The sequence below is a fragment of the Motacilla alba genome, chromosome 4A (genome assembly GCF_015832195.1).
Source record: "Motacilla alba alba isolate MOTALB_02 chromosome 4A, Motacilla_alba_V1.0_pri, whole genome shotgun sequence".
Lineage (NCBI taxonomy): Eukaryota > Metazoa > Chordata > Aves > Passeriformes > Motacillidae > Motacilla > Motacilla alba.
Genome location: NC_052045.1, coordinates 8,916,577 through 8,935,552, shown reverse-complemented (window position 1 = coordinate 8,935,552; position 18,976 = coordinate 8,916,577). Strand labels below are relative to the sequence as shown.

At 43.3% G+C, this 18,976-nt stretch overlaps 1 protein-coding gene across 3 annotated transcripts in view; it reads left to right on the top strand.

The window, feature by feature from the left end:
* Window positions 1-4,080: 4,080 nt before the first annotated feature.
* KIAA1210 (KIAA1210 ortholog) overlaps window positions 4,081-18,976 on the top strand; it is a 50,506-nt gene continuing 35,610 nt past the window's right edge. For 2 of the 3 annotated variants that reach the window (XM_038122672.1, XM_038122678.1), the window contains exon 1: window positions 14,338-16,452. In XM_038122672.1, the coding sequence (XP_037978600.1) occupies window positions 16,391-16,452 (62 nt within the window). In that variant the 5' untranslated portion in view covers window positions 14,338-16,390. Of the gene's footprint in view, window positions 4,291-14,337; window positions 16,453-18,976 lie in introns of those variants that run through there. The other variant, XM_038122677.1, reaches the window with a different exon arrangement.

The window sequence follows — 18,976 nt, the reverse complement described above, 5'->3', positions numbered from 1 at the left end:
CTGAGATCACCAAGTGCCAACCTGATCTCCCATTATAGCTTGGCAGATGGTTCATATCGCTGCTTCAGGGGATGCAGGCAGCTTTTACTGAACCTAGCCCTGGGACATGTAGTTACAGAAAACTGAAAGAAGTGCATTTCGTTTACTTTCTAATTCCCAGAGTTAGGAATATCTTTAACTCTGTGGGTCACTGCAGATATGGATAAAGTTTTGCCTTTTGAGAGACAGGCAAGGACTTGAGTACTAAGATGTTTAGACACGTTGGCTCTTGCAAGGGAGGGTGTTTGGTTCCACCTGCTGTCTCCTTTGGGAAGCTCCTTGTTTTATGGATCAGCACTTGAACTTACATCTCTCCTGTCGTGGTATGCACTGACTTTTGCTTCCACCTGCTGTGTAACTTGAAAAAGTCCTTGTTTCATTGATCTGACAGCTGAGATTGGTACTTGTTAATAAAGTAGCTCTGCATTTTGACCCTATTTCAGATACTAGAGAAATCTCTGAAACTTCAGAGTTATTCAAACTGGGAGCTGTATTACCTAGTTAATTCTGCTCAGTGTAGACATGACACTGTTACACTTCATTGTATTAACATAATTGCGTTGCTATTATGTTGTAGAGGAATAGATGTAGAAAAAAAAGAAATTTGGAGGGATATTATACATTTTTTTTCAACAGCGAGGAAAAAACTCCAAGACTCTAAAACAACCCCAACCCTGAATCTGACCTTGAAACAGACACTAAGACAGGGAAAAGAAGCTTTGTTTATGCCTAATATCCAAGAGAAACGATTCAAGAACAGTTCATTCTTAGATTAAGAAGGGCCAGGAAACATTGCCAAGATTGATAGTATCTCAAGTTATTTGCCATGTGAGTGCTGGTACTGGAAGTTGTCCAACTTTTCAGCTCTTTATAAAAAAAATTCATATGCCTTAGAATGCATCTTAAGCAAAAATAACCAACAGATATGTAGAGATAAAAGGGTATGATTAAAATTATAATCAACACATTGACTGGAAATACCTAAATTAATGAACTTTTTGTTATACATTTTGCTCTAGCAAGCCTACTTGGCAATTCCTTTAAACAGAACTGAGGTTCTAGTCGGAGAGGAGTTTGTCCCAGCTCTAGTTAAACACCACTGGCATTAGCTATGCTCCCACACAGGTTTCCCTATCCTTTCTATAGACAACTAACTATAGCTTTCTCCTTGAAACTATTCTGCTTGCATCTATGAGATGGGTTGATAGCCTCCAGCACAGTGTTCTAGTATAATGCTTTCTTCTTATTAATTGAAGAGAACACTGGAACTCAGACAGCTTTCATATCCTTGCAAGTCATGATAGTTCCAACAGTTTTAAAATACTCCTACTTGTATTTTTTAATAAGCAGCATAGATCTGTTAGAGATGAAGAAAAATTAGCTCTGCTACACCTCTTCATTCTTCCTACTGAGCTATTTCCACTTTGTATCTTGTCTGGTAGATTTAATGCATCTTTTAGAGCAAATGTAATGACTCTAAACAAAGTGTGCTTTGTCTGGGTCCCCCGTGATACTGTTGTTGCCAAGCTGGTTTTGGGCCTCACGTTCTCTCATTGTTCCTGTGGAAGCCCTTCAGAGGAATTCCTTTCTCTGACTTACCTGATTGATCATTTTAATTTAAACTGAGGCTGCACGTTTGCATGGATGCTAATGCCTCATTTGTATTACCTGTGATTCCTAGAAGTGCTGGTCACCTGGAACTAATGCTGGTTTTATTTGACCTGCAAGGACCCAGGGTTTCCAAAGCAGAGAGAAAGAAGGAGTCTCAGTCTTTTAAGTTACTGAGAACTGGTGATGAATAAAACCACTGGCAAGTTAGATCTTGGCTGCCCACACTGAAGTCTGATTTGTAACTCCTGTTTGAGAATTTGAGACTTCAGGAACGTGTTGCAGGACTGCATTACAAACAGCTTGTGATACCATGTAGCCAAAGAGAGCCGATTTTTGCCTTGTGGTCCAATGGCCTTCTTGTAAGGAGTGGGTCTGTTCCAGGTGTGGAACAGGCACCTGACCCAAGAATGCCCTGAATTACACCTAGTCCTCAGATCAAAAGCACAGACCATCTTGTTGCTGCACTTGCTTTATTTATTAGTTTTTATTTCCATCTCCATCACATTTCTGTTTCTTTTTTCAGTTGCATCTTCTGAGTTTCTAGCTGTGCTCTCCATCCAGTAATGTGCAAGGAGAAAGGGCTGTGGAATGTGAAGAAGACACTATGCTGAAGGCTATCAAGATCCTGTCATTCCTGGAGATAAATGTGTAAACATCTGCAGCATAAAACAGCTCCAGATGAACTTTTTACCAAGTTACAGAAAATGTGTCAGAGAGGGGTATTGAAAAGACAGACTGTTTGTGCTGGGGAATTGCTTTCCTCAGAAATATGTTGTTGTGAACTTGCAGCTGAAATCTTTCCCTCACTGGCTTCATCTTCCCCTCTTCCAGGACTATAGGTTTCTGTTCAATCATGTCAAGCAGGACTGACAGTCACTGTGACACGAAAGCTTGCTTGATCAGTAGGTACAGCCACCTCACCAGGAAGTTTTGGAGATGTCTTTTAACTACAGATGAAAATCCAAGTGTGAATTCTCAGTATTGGCTCCTTTTTCTGAAAAGCAGCAGGTGTCAAAACCAATCTGCACAAGCTGCAGATACTCCTGGAAGAGGCGAAGAAAAAAGAAAACATAAGTCCACATGTGATTCTTGAAATGTAAGAGTCTTAGTATCCCTAGGAAGCACACTCATTGACACTGAAGGAGTAAATTAAATCCCTGACTTCCTGAAAATAACTTGGATTTCCTTCCAGGTCTAATGAGCCAGAAGGATTTTATATATCAGAAGTAACTGGATGATGTGAAGGAAAATTGGTGCATGTCCAGATCAGGTCAAACCAGTAGCACTGTTAGAGGGATTAGGAAATGTTATCTCTGCTCCATTAGTGTTGGATATGGAAATGTTATTCATGGCATGTACACGTGTTGTTCACAAGGACCTGTTTTTACTTACTCTGGATACATTCACTTTGCATTTTGGAACACATGGGCTGTGTTCACTCGTATCACTGCATTGCTGAAGGAGGGCCTGTTACTTCTGTGCCAGTTCTGCAGCAGAGCAGGTCAGTCTGTTTCAATGGGAATTGGTAACCAACTTCAACATTAACAGATTCAAAGGTTAGAAGGCGGGAGTTATCAATAAACTGTGCATTTCCCCAGGTGTAACCTTGCAACATTTTAGTTGCAGAAATGCCACAAGATGGATGGATTCTCATCTCAGTTTATTTAGCTGAGATCGGTTCAGTCTTTGAACTTGATTTGACAGAAACTAAGACACTACATAGGGATGCAGTAGAATCCAGTTTTCAACAGGCTAAGGAAGCACTTCACTGATTTCCCAGCCTGATGCATTTCTAGTTATACAATGCCCTCAATGAGAAAGTCTTCCAGACCCTCAGAGTCATCTCACAGCCTGAACAACATTACCTGAATCATGTTGCTGAGAGGATGCCTCACTGTGCCTAGAGCCCTCCAGGTAATGTGCTGAGTGCTGACTTAGGTCAAGCCGAATGTTTTCCCCAAGACATTGTGTCTCAGGTGCTGAGCCCCAAAAACTGTCACTACCATCCCATGAAGCTCACCCAGGGAAGCTTTAGGTTAGATACCAGGAAAAGGTTTTCCAGCCAGAGAGTGGTTGGGCACTAGAACAGGCTCTCCAAGGAAGTGGTTACAGGACCAAGCCTCTCCGAGCTCAGGGAGTGTTTGGACAATGCTCTCAGGCACATGATGTGATTCTTGGGGTGTCTTGTGCAGGGCCAGGAGTTGGACCCGATGATCTTGATGGGTCCCTCCCAACTCAGCACATTCTGTGACTCTATGGTCACGCCATGGTTGTGCCTTCACAGCTGGGTTGTTACAGGTGTCTCAGACTGGAGCCCGTACGATTCCACGGACAACAAACCAGTAGGAAGCCTTGGAGGCAGCAGGGACTTCCCAGGCCACAAAGGCTCGAGAAAGAGCCAAAATTCCTTCAGTGTCAAAGACAAAGCGTTTTGTGCGAGGCGCTCTCCCGGGCCGCTGCGGGCGGAGGCAGCGCGTCGCGGCGGGGCTGCCCCCCGGGCCGAGCGGCTCTCGGCGGGGCTCGGTCCGCCCCGGGGTGTGTGCGCTCCCGCGGAGCGCGGGAGGTGGGGCCGATGCCCCGTGCCCGGTGCCCGCTGGGCGGCGGCGGGCGCGGAGCGGCGCGGGGCGCGGGCGGCGGCCGGTGAGTGGCGGCGGGGCCGGGCAGGGCGGGCGGTCACCGGGACGGGCACGGGCCCAGCTCCCGGCACGGGCAAGGCTCCAGCCCGGCCGGGCTCTCGGCGTGCCGGGGCAGCTCCTCGGGCGGGCGCTGCCCCCGCGGAGCCCCGGCCGGCGGCGGGGCCGGGATAACGCCGGCGAGTGCTCCCGGAGGAGGCCAGCAGCGGAGCTTTCCGTGGGACGCTCTTGGTTCCGATGCTGTGTTCTCGGCTCCCTACGGCTCGAACGCAGAGGCTGGCGGCTACATGGGCATCCTCATCCCGAACTCACAGGCTTGCAGTCTTCCAGTGTCGGACCTCTACGTTTTATGCTCCGAATCAGGTTTTTAACCTATGTTAGGTAGCTGGAGTTAGGTGGCTGGTTGTTAATATGAGCTGGGCTTTATTTTGTCTCTTACATCGTCAGTAGAATTGGTGGCTGTGTCCCAGGTGTGAGGTCTTAGCGCTGGTGTGGGGGACCTGGAGAATCCCTGTGATCTCAGAGCTCAGTGCAGGACTGATGTGAGAGAAGTAGCAGGCTCTTGTAAAGGGTCAGATCCATAACGTGTTGTAGAATGAAAAGACATTGTGTCATTTCTTTCATGATTATTTTGCTGATACACTTAACTGCTTGATCTTAACAAACAGCTGTATGCAGGAATAAAGCCTTAATCACATAACAACTTTGATGAATTTTCAATGATAACTGCGCCTGTACAAGTCAGAGTGGCTTAGGTAAGGGTGAGTGCTTTCACCCAGGTGATGAGCTGCAGACAGCTGCGAGCACAAAATATCCAAGAACCCCAGTGAACCACCAGCAGTCTTTTCCGTTTTGTAGTTCAACTCCTCTTTTGAAAATGCCATTCAAAGTGACTCTTTTCCCTTCCAGCCCTTGTGCTGTCCTTACACCACATCCTGTGGAGAGCTGTCTGAGTGGGCTTCTCTGCCTAGAGCTATCTTCTGAGCCGAGCTCGTCTGAAGCCCGTTTGGATGGGGTCTTACTCATTTCAGACCTAGTGCAGCAGACTGGAGAAATAAGAGTTAGCCTAGTACACACACATTCTGATCCACTTGGGATTACAGTCACTGTGGATCTTTTACACTTCATGCTGTCTTTCTGGTATTTGACAGAAACTGAAAGCACTTACAGGTAACTTGAAGTGTTCTGTTTGAAACCTTTAAAACAGAAAGGCAAGCTTGGTGGCCTTATCTTTTTTTAACAGCTTCATGAGTGTGAGTTTTCTATTTCTTTTTCTCTCACACAATATATGATAATTAGGACTCCAATACCTTTGCAGATCCATTGTAAGATAGAAAATGTAAATATATATTTATCTTGCTGCTATACAAGAAATACAATGAAAGCTTAATCCAGTATGACATATATTTTTGCACAGCTTGCTCACTTGGTCGTTTCTAGTTTGTACTTCTAGCTCTATAATACATGGACCAGTACATTGTTAATGCTTCAGGCCAATTCCTGAAGAATATTGTACCAGAAAATTTATGTTGGCTTAGTGAAATTGCTCATCTGTTTCCAAAGGATGTCAGTAGATGACTTATCATAAGTAGATGACTTATCAAGATGAACACACTGCATAAGAGCAGCTGCACTTCTCCAGACTGAGCTCCTATTTAGTCACAAGGAAATGCAGCCCTATCACACAGGTAGTGTACAGTTTGCAAGGATTCCAGAACTGTCCAGTCCAATGTAGAATTTTGGTCAATGTCTGCAAAATTAAAAGTTGACTTGGTTCTCACTGTAGTATAAGAAAGTGCAAAGCACTTCTTACCTTGGACTTGGCCTGACTTGACTCAAGTTTAGAATATATTTAGATATTTAGGGGATTTATTTATGTATATAAATGCTCTTTCTAATGTGCCAATCCAAATTACTTGGATGTTATATGAACAAAAAATAAATCCCTCTATTTTTTCAGATCACTGGGAGCTGGAAGGCTTTTCCACATAAGCTGTTTGCTTATGATTCTATCAAAGATTTGATGGAAGTTTTCAGAAAATGAAATGTCAGATTCCTGTGACCACAGAGATGGAGACATGCCTAATGCAGATTTGATTATTCAAACTCTTTGTCCTTTGGGACCCAAAGTACAGGGTTTTTGACTGTATTCAGACATTTGGGAAATAGATCCCCTTTTAGACTTCTTTTTAGTTTTTCTGGGAGCAGTTAAGTGCAGACAACTATGAAAAGTTAAATTTTATCACTTAAGAAGTTTTACTGGCACTGGTTTCTGTTTCAAAGTTAATATTTTTCCCACTTGTAGTGGTTCTTAATTTGCCGGTCAGTGAATTTACTTCAGACAAATACACAGCTCTGTTTTCTTTCTCCAGAAAATGATAAATGGCAGTCAGAGAAGAAACAAGAAGTTGTATTTGGTCCAAAGACTTGCTCAATACAGGCCCATTTACTTAAATTCTAAATACATTTACTTAGACATCAGTGGGTACTTAGAATATTTCACAAGAAAGCAGTAGCTGCAAGTGCAAATGCTGGAATCTTGCATAAGCATTAAGAAAAGGGCTGAGATGCTACTTTTGAACAGCTTTCACTTTTGAACAGCTGTGAAAATGGGTACTTGGGGAACAAGAATTTGTGTGTGTGTGAGTCTGATACATTTAATACACACAAACACATCTTTAGTTGTTCCTGCTTAATATCTGCTAAAATCCTCTACAACTTTGACTGGAGTGTTTCCTGTGTCTGACACTGTTGAAGTGTGTTAGGTGTTCATTCATAGGTATTTATTGATTTGTATGAAGTTTCTCTCTATATAAATGAAAAGGAAGTACACATAGTATATATTAAACTGGGGAGCTGAATTTTTTTTTTTTTCTGCTGAGGATTTTCAGTAATCCTTATGTTTGTGCTGTGGACAGTGTGCGTGGTGTGGTTGGTCTCAATATCTTTAGTTATGTAACAAATAGCAAGCTGGGCTGTAAGTCAAACAGGGGACAAAGCAGTGTGACTGCAGCCTCTGTGGTGCATCAGTCTGCAAGCTGACTGCTGTGATCTGAAGAGTTGAATTTAGTGGAAAGGCTGTCATTGATTTTAATGAGCTCTGGATATGGCCCAAACTCAGGAATCAGTGGCTTGGTTTTATTGGAGTGGCACCAGCATCATGTTGAGTCATGTGTACACAGGTACACAGACATTCTTTTAAAGTTTAAAAGGAGTGCCAATGCCACAAGCAGAGATGCCATTTGTATTTCATCATTTTCTTCTAAATGAATTCAAACACATTGCATGAGATTTTGGTACTTGACACTGGGTTTAGTGGAAATGGCAGCTCTCATCATTCCCTCAGATGAGTTTCTATGCCAGTTCTTCTGTCTAAGTTCAATCTATTGTGTAGTTTAAACGTAAACAGATTTCTCTCCATTTGGAGAGGTTTATCTCTGTGTCTTCAGCTGACAGCTCGTGTGTGTAATGGGAAGGAGTGCTGCAGGTTAGAACTTGAAACCACCTCTCTGGCGAGCAGCAGACACTCACTGATGTTATTAACAAGGATTGTTTCAACTGCTACCCATCCCTGACTCCTGCTGACTATTGCAGGTCTCCCCCAAAATCTCCTAAGATCTCATCAGGTCATAGCTCACACAGCAGAGTGATCATGCAAGGCTCTGAACATTATTCTGAGTAACCAAAATTGCAGCAAAACTGCCACAATACACACTCAGTCACAAAGCTGGAAGGGAGGATCTTTAATGATTCAGAAACTCAAAATGAAGAGAGCACCAAATATTATTTCCAATATACCCACTTCTTTAAGCTGTCTCCTAGTTTAGCTGACTCAGGAGTGCTGAATTTGGGGTGACTGAGGCTGAGAGTGACGTCCTGGGAAAGCTGTAGGTTTTCCCTTAACTTCGTGGTAAAGCAGAAAGATACTACAACAATGAACTTAAGTTTGACATGGCTCTTAGCTGCAGCTTTTTTGGCTACCACTGATCCCGGGATGACAGCCACACCCATCAGCTCAGCAAATAGCTACAGTGTGTGCCAGGCCCTGGGATTGGGATGGACCAAACAGAGATTCAGTTTAAACATGTGATGATGTGACTTAGTGACACAGAACTGTGGTTTATTCAACAGTTTTAGGTAAAATTTTTCTGCAATTAGCTTATTTCCTGCCTCTGGGCATATATTAGATATTTTCCCTTCCCGCTACTGTGGGGACAGTGCCAGCATATTTAAGAGACAATTGAGAGCACACTGGGATATTTAAAGATCACCAGAACTTGTTTGAGTAATGTGTTAGGCTGCTGTGTAAGGACTCTGATGTGCTATGTGTCTACTCTGGTGAAATTGGCTCAGTATGAGGTATTTTTTATTATGTGATGATTTTAAAACTCTCGACATGAGGGGCCAAATCATGTTGTGCAGTCACTGATTCCTAATTTAACTCAGCATTTTGATGCCAGTATTCCTGCACGAGTTCCCATGGCTGAAGGCTGGCTAGCGAACTTAAAGTTATCTTGGATATTTATAGGGTGCCTATTCTTGTAGGGTCTTTCTGGCTGTCCTTATTGAGCAAGAAAGCATGGGGAAAGGCTCTAAAATACAGTTTCAGTCAGGAATTTTTGAGTTCAGTTGCAGTTTATGGATTCTGGAGCAGTCACTGAGTTACTTGTCCTCAGTGCTCCCCACTGTATCTGCAATATGGAATAATACATTCTGTTCTGAGGGGCACAGGTCTGATATCTCACAGATATCAAGTGATAGGAATAAATTTATTATTACTCAATATTTTCACTTATTTTGCTGATTAAGGGATGAACCAGGCACTGTATTCATGCCTTTATACAGAGGAAAGGTAACAGAGGAAACAATATGTTACCATTGCATACTTATTTGAGTTAAATGTCAGGAGTATGCAGTTCTGAGTTTTATTTTTCTGTTTATTTCCCCTTGGAGAAATAAAGCCTGCAGGCAGGACATTCTGGGACTTCCCTGCCTTTCTCTGAAGGTTAATGGTCACCTTATCTTTAGCCTTGTGTTTGCAGGCATTGGAGCCAGACAGCCTTTTCCCCAGAGCTGTGCTTCTGTGCTTTCCTGTATTATTGCTGAGATGGTATCAGAGATGACCTCCACTTTTGAAGTTTGATTTCAGTTGCAGCTGGAATCCAGGATGTTGATGGTTTTAGGAATATTATTCCAGATGCGTGAGTCCCTGCTTCTCCTCTTGCTTGTACCTGTACAAACAAATCAGAAGTCAGTCTGTTGAGGAGGTGGGCCTACATTATGTTAAACTAATATACATGGGAAGTCATTAAGCTTGATTGCTGCTCACAGCTCAGGCATTAGTGGCAGCCTTGGTCTGATCTGTCTCCAGGGAGCTTGGCCAGAGTGTTTGGAGCACATTAACTGGATCTATCCCTAGAGGGGAATTTGGGAAGAATGGTGTGTAGAAAACTCAATTCATTATTCACATCATCTCAGGATATTTGTTTAGACTCAGTAACTGTTAGCTCTGATGTTCGACACTCAGAGCAGGCACTGCTCCATGTGCCTGCAGCTACACACTGTGTTCTCACATTTCTTTCCAGATGGTCTTGTGTGTTGGAGCCTGCCTGGACACCGAGAAGGAAAAGTTGTGTTGTTGGAACTTAATATTCTTGAACATGGTATTTTTTAAAGTCAGAATGTGCAGAAATAGAGCTCCTTTGTTCAACTTCTGCACCAACCCCACCAGGACAAAAGAACCACAGTTTCCCAGTATATAAAATATTGACCATGCTAGTATTTTCACAGGAAATACCGGCTCTTCCACTGTGTCAAAAATAATCTGTTTTTCATTCAGATTATTTAAAATCTTAGATTTTAGATTTATGGTCCTGGATAAAAAAAAAGCAGAGATGTGAGAGGCCTGGTCTGTGTATAGAGGGACACTGTTGCTTATCTAAAAATAAATTGCATATTTATATGCAAATGAATCCTTGTAGATTGTAAAATGTCAAACAAACAGTTCTATTTCTGGATCTCTGTTATTTGTTAGGCAATTGATATTTTCTGTCACTGAAGTCTGAGGTTACATCTGTGATCCTGTTGCAAATCTAGGGGAAATTACCTTTTGAATGACACATGGCCTGACCTTCATCTCCAGTTAATCCGGGAGGAGTTCACATTTGGCTGGGGGGACACAAAGGATAGATTTAGAATGCCAGTATTTTTCTGGCTGTATTTTAGAATTCACTAATGCACTGGATACCCCATACCAAAGTTTTTCTTCACTTCTTCCTCAGAGGAAAAGACAGTGTGTTTGTGATTAACTGCAAGAAACAATGAAGACTCAAAATTACCAAACACTGGAATCAAAGAGATTATATTATTGCTGCGGTCTTTGAAATATTCTTATTATTGAAGGAGATTGCAGGAAGTCCCTCTAACAGGGAATGACAACAACAAAAATCCCCAAATCCCACATGTTATACACAAAATGTGAAAACACACATAATTAGAGCAGCAGAGAGTAATTAGACTCTGGAGCAAGTATCGTGGCAAATTCTTCTGGCATGAAGAATTTATTCATACATACATAAATAAATGCATGAATAAAAAGCTGAAATAGTGTATATTTGGATGCCTCTGACTACACTCTCGACTTTCAGTTTCAGAGATAGGCTTTGACCCTCATTCTCCTCATAATGTTAATCACAGATGGATGTACAAACTCTGCAAGGCAGAAATCCTCTTATCTCCCCTTCTTTGTTGTCTGCAGACTTCTGTGTTGTTTCCAGCCCTGATTGTTTAAGGCTCTGATAGTGCAGCTTTTAACAGTGATGCGTGTTTAGTTGTTTCTCTAGAACTGGAGAGTTTTCACAGAAAATTTCCAAGCCTTGCCAATTTGTCAGTCTGTAAATTTCACTTGTCGGAAACCTGAACCCCACTTTTCTTCTTCAGCAAAGTGTTTTTTGAGAGCCACATTTATGTTGGCACATTGTTGCAAAGTGTTGCTAGGGGTACAAATACAATGTGCTTGTAAGGAACACTCAGAATCTTCATGCCATAAAACCCAAGTGGCTCAAGGATCAGTATATGATGGCTCACCCTACCACAATGTGACATTTACCTTGCTAAGAAGTCTGTTCAGAGACATCAAAATATACTGGAAATCTGAAATGCTACGGTCTGTCACTTTGGTGTAGGATTTTTACTCCTACCTCTAAATTTGTTTAGTGAAATGCTCAAATGAAACTTTTGTCCCTTTCTGAAAATAAATTTTTAAAAGTGTAAACCAAACACCCCTGTTTAAACACAGTTTGTGAAACATGTGATTTCCTTACTGTGTGACCTCTGGTCCCTTCCTGCTGCTGTGTGTCCTGCTGCCATGCAAGCTTTGGATGAGCCCTTTGCAAAATGTGAAGTGTTTGCAGTCAGGGGGCTGGGGAGGGGTTTGTCCTTAGAGATCCAGTGGCAAGAGGCTGCAAGAAACACAGTAGCTCTGTTGGACATGAAATATATTCAGAATTGCTGGTTGTGTGTGTAGCTCCCTACGCCTCAGCTCTCAGGCTGTTGGCATGTACCCTGGGTGTTTGATTTCCTCCATTGGATTAGTGATTGCTCTTGGTTACTTAAGTTGAAGAGGCTTTTTCGCAATGACTCAAGTGCCTGTGAAACAAATAGCTTGATGATTTTAGGAGCTGTAGTTTGGTGCAGGGATTTCTCAATGGTTGGCTGGCTGGACCTTGCTCAGTCTTGCCTCCCTCGTTCCCTTTGGAGAAATTAAGAAACTTGTTGGGAAGTTTACCAGGCTCTGGTAAACTGCTGGTACCACTGTGGGAGGGCAGGCTGCCCCTGGGACTGCTTGTTCTCCCTCCAGGGAAGAGAGGCAAATTTGGATGTGCAGTGATGTGGATGGGCAGTGTTTTGGATTTGCAGTGATGTGGATGGGCAGTGATGTGGATGGGCAGTGGTTTGGATGGGCAGTGGTTTGGATGGGCAGTGGTTTGGATGGGCAGTGATGTGGATGGGCAGTGGTTTGGATGTGCAGTGGTTTGGATGTGCAGTGGTTTGGATGGGCAGTGGTTTGGATGTGCAGTGGTTTGGATGGGCAGTGATGTGGATGGGCAGTGATGTGGATGGGCAGTGATGTGGATGGGCAGTGGTTTGGATGGGCAGTGGTTTGGATGGGCAGTGATGGGGATGGACAGTGGTTTGGTTGGGCAGTGGTTTGGATGGGCAGTGGTTTGGATGGGCAGTGATGTGGATGTGCAGTGGTTTGGATGGGCAGTGATGTGGATGTGCAGTGGTTTGGATGGGCAGTGATGTGGATGTGCAGTGGTTTGGATGGGCAGTGGTTTGGATGGGCAGTGATGGGGATGTGCAGTGGTTTGGATGGGCAGTGGTTTGGATGGGCAGTGATGGGGATGGACAGTGGTTTGGTTGGGCAGTGGTTTGGATGGGCAGTGGTTTGGATGTGCAGTGATGTGGATGGGCAGTGGTTTGGATGGGCAGTGGTTTGGATGGGCAGTGATGGGGATGGGCAGTGATGGGGATGGGCAGTGGTTTGGATGTGCAGTGGTTTGGATGTGCAGTGGTTTGGATGGGCAGTGATGTGGATGTGCAGTGGTTTGGATGGGCAGTGATGTGGATGTGCAGTGGTTTGGATGGGCAGTGGTTTGGATGGGCAGTGGTTTGGATGGGCAGTGATGGGGATGTGCAGTGGTTTGGATGGGCAGTGGTTTGGATGGGCAGTGGTTTGGATGGACAGTGGTTTGGATGGGCAGTGATGGGGATGTGCAGTGGTTTGGATGGGCAGTGGTTTGGATGGGCAGTGATGGGGATGGACAGTGGTTTGGTTGGGCAGTGGTTTGGATGGGCAGTGGTTTGGATGTGCAGTGATGTGGATGGGCAGTGGTTTGGATGGGCAGTGGTTTGGATGGGCAGTGATGTGGATGGGCAGTGGTTTGGATGGGCAGTGATGTGGATGTGCAGTGGTTTGGATGGGCAGTGGTTTGGATGGGCAGTGGTTTGGATGGGCAGTGATGGGGATGGGCAGTGGTTTGGATGGGCAGTGGTTTGGATGGGCAGTGGTTTGGATGGGCAGTGATGTGGATGTGCAGTGGTTTGGATGGGCAGGGGGCTGGTGCAATGTTGGGCTGTTGAGGGAAAGCCATGACAGTGAGTTTGAAGAAAGCCATGATTTTCAAATGAAAGTAGGCCTAGACTGGGCTATTTCAATCAAGCCAAGCCACAAGCTTTAGAGGAAATCCAGATCTGACTGAAATTTCAGGCGTTTAAACTTGCTGTCTTCCCTACCTTTGAAGAACCATCTTTACTCTGCCGAAGTCTGTGGTTATTTGGTGTTCCTCTACCCCCAGCTGAAAACAGTTTAAATTAATTACCTGGCAGTGGGGCAGCCCATTCACTTCAGCACTTGACAAGTGAGGAGCAAATGTCAGTGTAGTGATGTCTGGCTCTCAGAGCAGCTACAGCTCATACCTGCTTGCTTGCACTGATTTGCCTGTGGACAGAGAGCTGGGATGTTTATCAACATCTAAGATTTCAGGGCTGTACCCAAAATGCTCAGTGTGTAGCCATTTGAAGCTGTGCTGGTGATAAAGAGGCAGAGGAGTGAATAATAAATCTAGCATGATGTGCCTTGGGGGGTGATATGAAGATAGAGAATCAAAAAGTATTAAATCCTGAGGTGGGATAATTATTTTTAATGACTGTTTACTAGTCTGTGCTTCTTGGACAGTAAGGGGGTTTTGAGATGGTGCAATGTGTGTTGCTAGCTACTGGTTGCTGAGAACAGGACTATGTTTGACCTAAATGGAAGCCAACAGATGAAGTTTTGCATGTTCAGGTAAGTAACTTCAAGACAAAAATGCATGAAAGAAAATATTGAAAGGAAGCATATTCTGAAGGCAAGCCATCTGAGGAGGCTAGGAGACAGGAAATCTGCTTTATGTTAGCAAAAATGCTGATTTTTTTAAGCTTCTAGACTGTGTTCTGTGCTAGTTAAAGTCATCAGGATTACACCTTTCCACTAGCTTCAGGGGCTGTGCCTTCCCACTGGAAGGCCATTTGATCTTTCTTGATTTTAAAAATAAATGTGAATTTCTCCTGAGGTCTCCTTAATTTCTTACTGTAGTACAAATGTTTCTGTTGGCAGCATTTTTCTGAACAAAATGCCAGGCAGATCTCAGATGCAGTCCTGCATCCAAGGTTTTGTGCATTAAGCCAGTCAGAATGTTTCTCCACGAATTCCTTCGTGGTGGTGGTTGCCCAATAACTGAAGCCTTGATTTTCCCTTTTTTTTTTCCCTATGGGCTTTGTCTGATGGATGGAGATTAATGCTCTCTAGTGATCCTTTTTCTGCTGGGATTATGGGTTCAGCGTGAAGCCATCGTGACAAGTGCAGTAATTCCCAACAGTGAAACTCGTTCCAGTCCAACTTCCACTAGTGCTACTGAATTTTTACTGCTTTGTCTTTTCCCAAGAGACAGAAAATGTGTTATATCTGCTTGAGGTCAGCTTTGATCTGCAAATGCACTCTGTGGATGGCATTGAAGCTGGCTGCTTGTAGAAGCTTTTGCTTTCCAGCTAAATGGGAAACTAGACCAGAGTAAGATTTGTTTCCTGTTTGTGGTGGCCCTTGCACTTGTTGTCATCTGATATTTGCGTGACAGCTTTCCTTTGTGTAGAGGCCTTTACAGAAAATTGAGAAGTGGAGTTGTCCATTCACAGATGTCAAACTTCTGCACTGAGAGAAAACTGCTGTAGCTGAGCCACTGATGGGACTCCTCACCAGAGGTCCATTTCTCAAACTACGTGTCTCTCATGAGAAAAGTATTAAAATAAAGTATTTTTTCCAAGTGTTCAAAAAGGACTTCTCCACTGTAGATCTGGTATTTCTGCTAAATGTCTTTAAGAAACTCATATAAAAATATTTAATAATACTCCCTCCTACTGGCTTGCCAGACCCAAGTATTCAAATACTACGTACCAGCTGAGAAATACAAACAAATGTGGTTTTCTTCTGATCTTCTAGGAATGACTGTAAATCTTTGCTTTGCTATTATGAGAGTTATGAACCTCCTACTTTGAAACATCCATGCAATTTTTGATTAGGAGCTGATACTCTTAGCGAGCCGTGTGACTGCAGGAGCAGGCTCAGGCTGTGGCACTGGCTGCTGCTGCTCCCTCCCTGTGTGCAGGCAGCCCCAGCAATGTCCTGCCTCCTCTCTGCTTTTACCTCAACAGAGGCCATTGATAGCCATGATGCAAATTCATTTCCATATGAATTTAACGCAATGTAGTGCTAGAAATGTGTAGTACAGCTATATTGTCCCCAGGACTTGGGTCACCCCTGTGAATGAGGCTCCTTGAGGTCTGTGTTCCCCAGCATTTACCTGTTCCCACACCCAGTGAGTGCCTCCTTAGCTGTGGCAGTGAGTTACAGCTGTTAGTAAATTGGCAGAGGTCATCACCAGGCAGTAATTCTGCCAAATGGGTGTGCTGGCTAATTTAAACTCTAGAGCTTTTAGCCTCACCTTCCAATATTACAGAGATGCAGTTGTTTGGGTTTTTTTCCTGTTAATGTGCAGAATAGTTGTTAGAATAGATTGTGATTTACAGTGAATTGGGATACTGCCTGTTTTGAAAGATCCTGTGCACCCCTTTTGTGCTGGAGAATAACTACAGCTTTTAGTCATTATTTCAAAGATGTTTCAAGTATTTTCTGTAGCTTTCCTCTGCCTAAAAAAATAACAATAACAATTAATCTCCTCAGGGCTTCTTCACATCCTAATTATAACCAAGCCTCTCATTAGTCCCACAGGGAGATGGAATCAAATGCCATGTGGTATTTTACACTTGGGATGCTGTGCGTACCAATAGCTGCAAGGAGACAGGAAAAGGGGGAGTTAACAATTCATATCCATTTATGGAGCAGGCACAGCCCTCCTTGGACCCAGTTCAGCAGAGTCTGAGTGCCTCAGATCAGGAACTTTATCTGGCCAGGGGTTGCTGCAGCACGCCGGGGCTCCTGTGTGTGCCCGTGGGCGAGTGGGGAGCGCTGCACAGAATCCCTGTGCTGGCATCCCCACCCTGGAATGAATTAAATGCACACACACCTCCCTGGAAGCACCATGGCTGGGTTCTACGGGTGCCTGAAAAGTAAAAAGTAAGTGCCATGCTGAGCCCTCCCCTCCACCTTCCCAAAGGGAGCTGAGTCTAGGGGGTACTTTGAAATTCTGTCTTTGTTGGATTGCAGCTGCAGAGTTGAACAAAGTGGTTTTGCCTTGGGTCTGAAGTGCCAGCCTGAGCACAAAATGCAAAGAATAAGTCCTGGCTAAAATATTTGTTAGGTGAATATTGGTCATAGTTTTTTCTCCTTCAGAGGTGTAAACATGAAATATTGGAAAATTCATTAAGAACTTTTTCCTGTTTAATTAAAGCAAGAGGGAAAATGCCCTCTTCCCGAGTGATTAGCTGTATTGTTTCTATATTAACACATAAAAAGGAGAAATATAGAAATTCACATTGGCTTTTAAAAATGTTCAGTTGGAAGTCTGGCAGTAAATGCTCTTTAAGAACTTGATCAGTATTTCTATAAGCATTCTGAGATTTGTTTCTGTAATTGCTCCCTGTTGAGAGATTTGGTTGTATTTTTAAAAATTATTTTTTATTGCTTTGCTGGCATGTTCTGTTGGAGCAGACTATCAAGGGAAAAGAGAATGAGAGAATGCATGTTGGCATTTGTGCTTTAAACCACCATGAAGATGCATTCTGTTTTTCCTCTGACATTCTCCCTGCTGAAGAATGGAACAAAATTTCCTGCTGCCAAACCTGAGTGGTTTGATCGTGTTTTGCACCAGCAGACTGCAGAGGGCTCTATTCTTGCTCCAGTGAGACATTACAGACAGGGAACATGCACAGTAGAAGGCAAGTGAAATTGTGTCTGAGGCTTAAGATGTGAACACTGATAGTTAATCGTGTGGGTAAGTCCTGGATAGCAAAGGGAGGAAAGTAGCTGAAAAGTGGAGCTGGCAATTGACTCCTTTTCCTTCTCCCAAAGGTTGATCCCTCACACCAACAGTTTGTCTCACATTACTCTGGTGGAAATGTGCATTTTCAGAGGCACACAACTCCTACTGGGTTTCTGTTAGCTTTTCCATCCCACACTGACTCCTTTCCTCCTTAGAAATTTGTAACAGGGATTTAATATTTGGCAGAGAAGTTTGCTTTAGATAAAGGGAGAGTGTGCCATCAGCACTAGCAAAAGGGCTGTGAGTGAGTCCTGATGAAGGTAGGTGGATTGGCACTTGAATTGACAAAAAGTAGTAAATTGACATTGTTTGATTTTCCCCCCCAAATCCTTCAGAATCTAATGCACTTAAAACAAATTTGAAATTCAGAGAGAGGCTATAAAGGCTGGACAGGTGAAGCTTTTTTATATGTGGTAAACCATCTCTCCTTCCCTGGTCAGTCTCCACCTGACTTATGAGGATCAGGGTATTTTTATTCAACAGATTCTTCTTTTTTGATATTCTTCAGTTAGGTCTCTACATTTGATATATATGCACAGGTTATATTCCTCAGCCTGTTATTTCAGCCCTGTGAAGTGTTCCCAGGTGAATTAATGCAACTGCTAACCCTTTGCAGTCTTCACAAATTTTATATGCTGATGTGGCTGTGGTTATTTGCACTTAAAATGAATTCAAGACACCAGTTGCAGAAATAGTGATGTTTTTACCCTGAGATTAATTTTCAATGAAATTTGTTTGGAGTTTAACATGAAGTATTTGTCTTTCTGGACAAATGTGTCGTTGGAACAACTTCCCCACAATCTCACGTGGTCGTTTGACCTGTAGGAGTTAATTTGCTTTCTGAATGAAAGCTCTTTTGCAATGAAATTACTTTTATGCTTTAAGCAATTGGTTTGGATACCAGTAGGAATTTGGCCAAAGTGACTTGGAGCTCAGTACCTGCCAAGAAACCTGCCACGGACTTTGAGGAAGGGTTCCCTCCAGGGCTTTGAGCTGCTGAGTCCAGCTAAAGCACCTGGAGTGTTTTAAAAGCTGCTTTAGGGAGGGCTCTCCTGTGCTGCTGGCACATTGACCCCACTGCCCCACATTCTACAAGAGGAGGCAAAGGCTCTGCCTTGGTACACTGTAATAATGTGTGGCTGAATCTGATTTTGTACACATGGTCTTGTCCCTGTGCTTTGAAATGAAAAAGAATCCTCAAAGCCTGATCCAGGTAATTCTTCAACACAGTCCCAATCTTGGCTACTATTTTGCTGAAATAAAACTTCTAGATTGCTTTCATATTTCTCTTTAACCAGCATATGCAACCTGAGTAATCTTGAATTGTTCTGCTAAGTTTATCATCACCCTTGTTGCAGAGTTCTGTTGCTTTCTTGCTCCAAGCATGGTGCCAGAAAAAAATATTAAACCTGAATAAATATGATAAAGTTTCCTAAAGCCTGTGAAGGAATCTTTTCATGTGCTCCTCAGTTTTTGGGACTAGCCAAGTATGTTGTTATGAGCTGAAAATGTGGTTGCTTGAATAGCAAGGTTCACTGATGGTCACTGCAAACTGCCAATTTCCAAAGATAAATATAGTGTGTTAGAAACTATATAAAATATCTGGCTGAAGGCTTTATGTGCCAGCTCAGTCTGGTTTCTATAGCAGACTATAGAAAA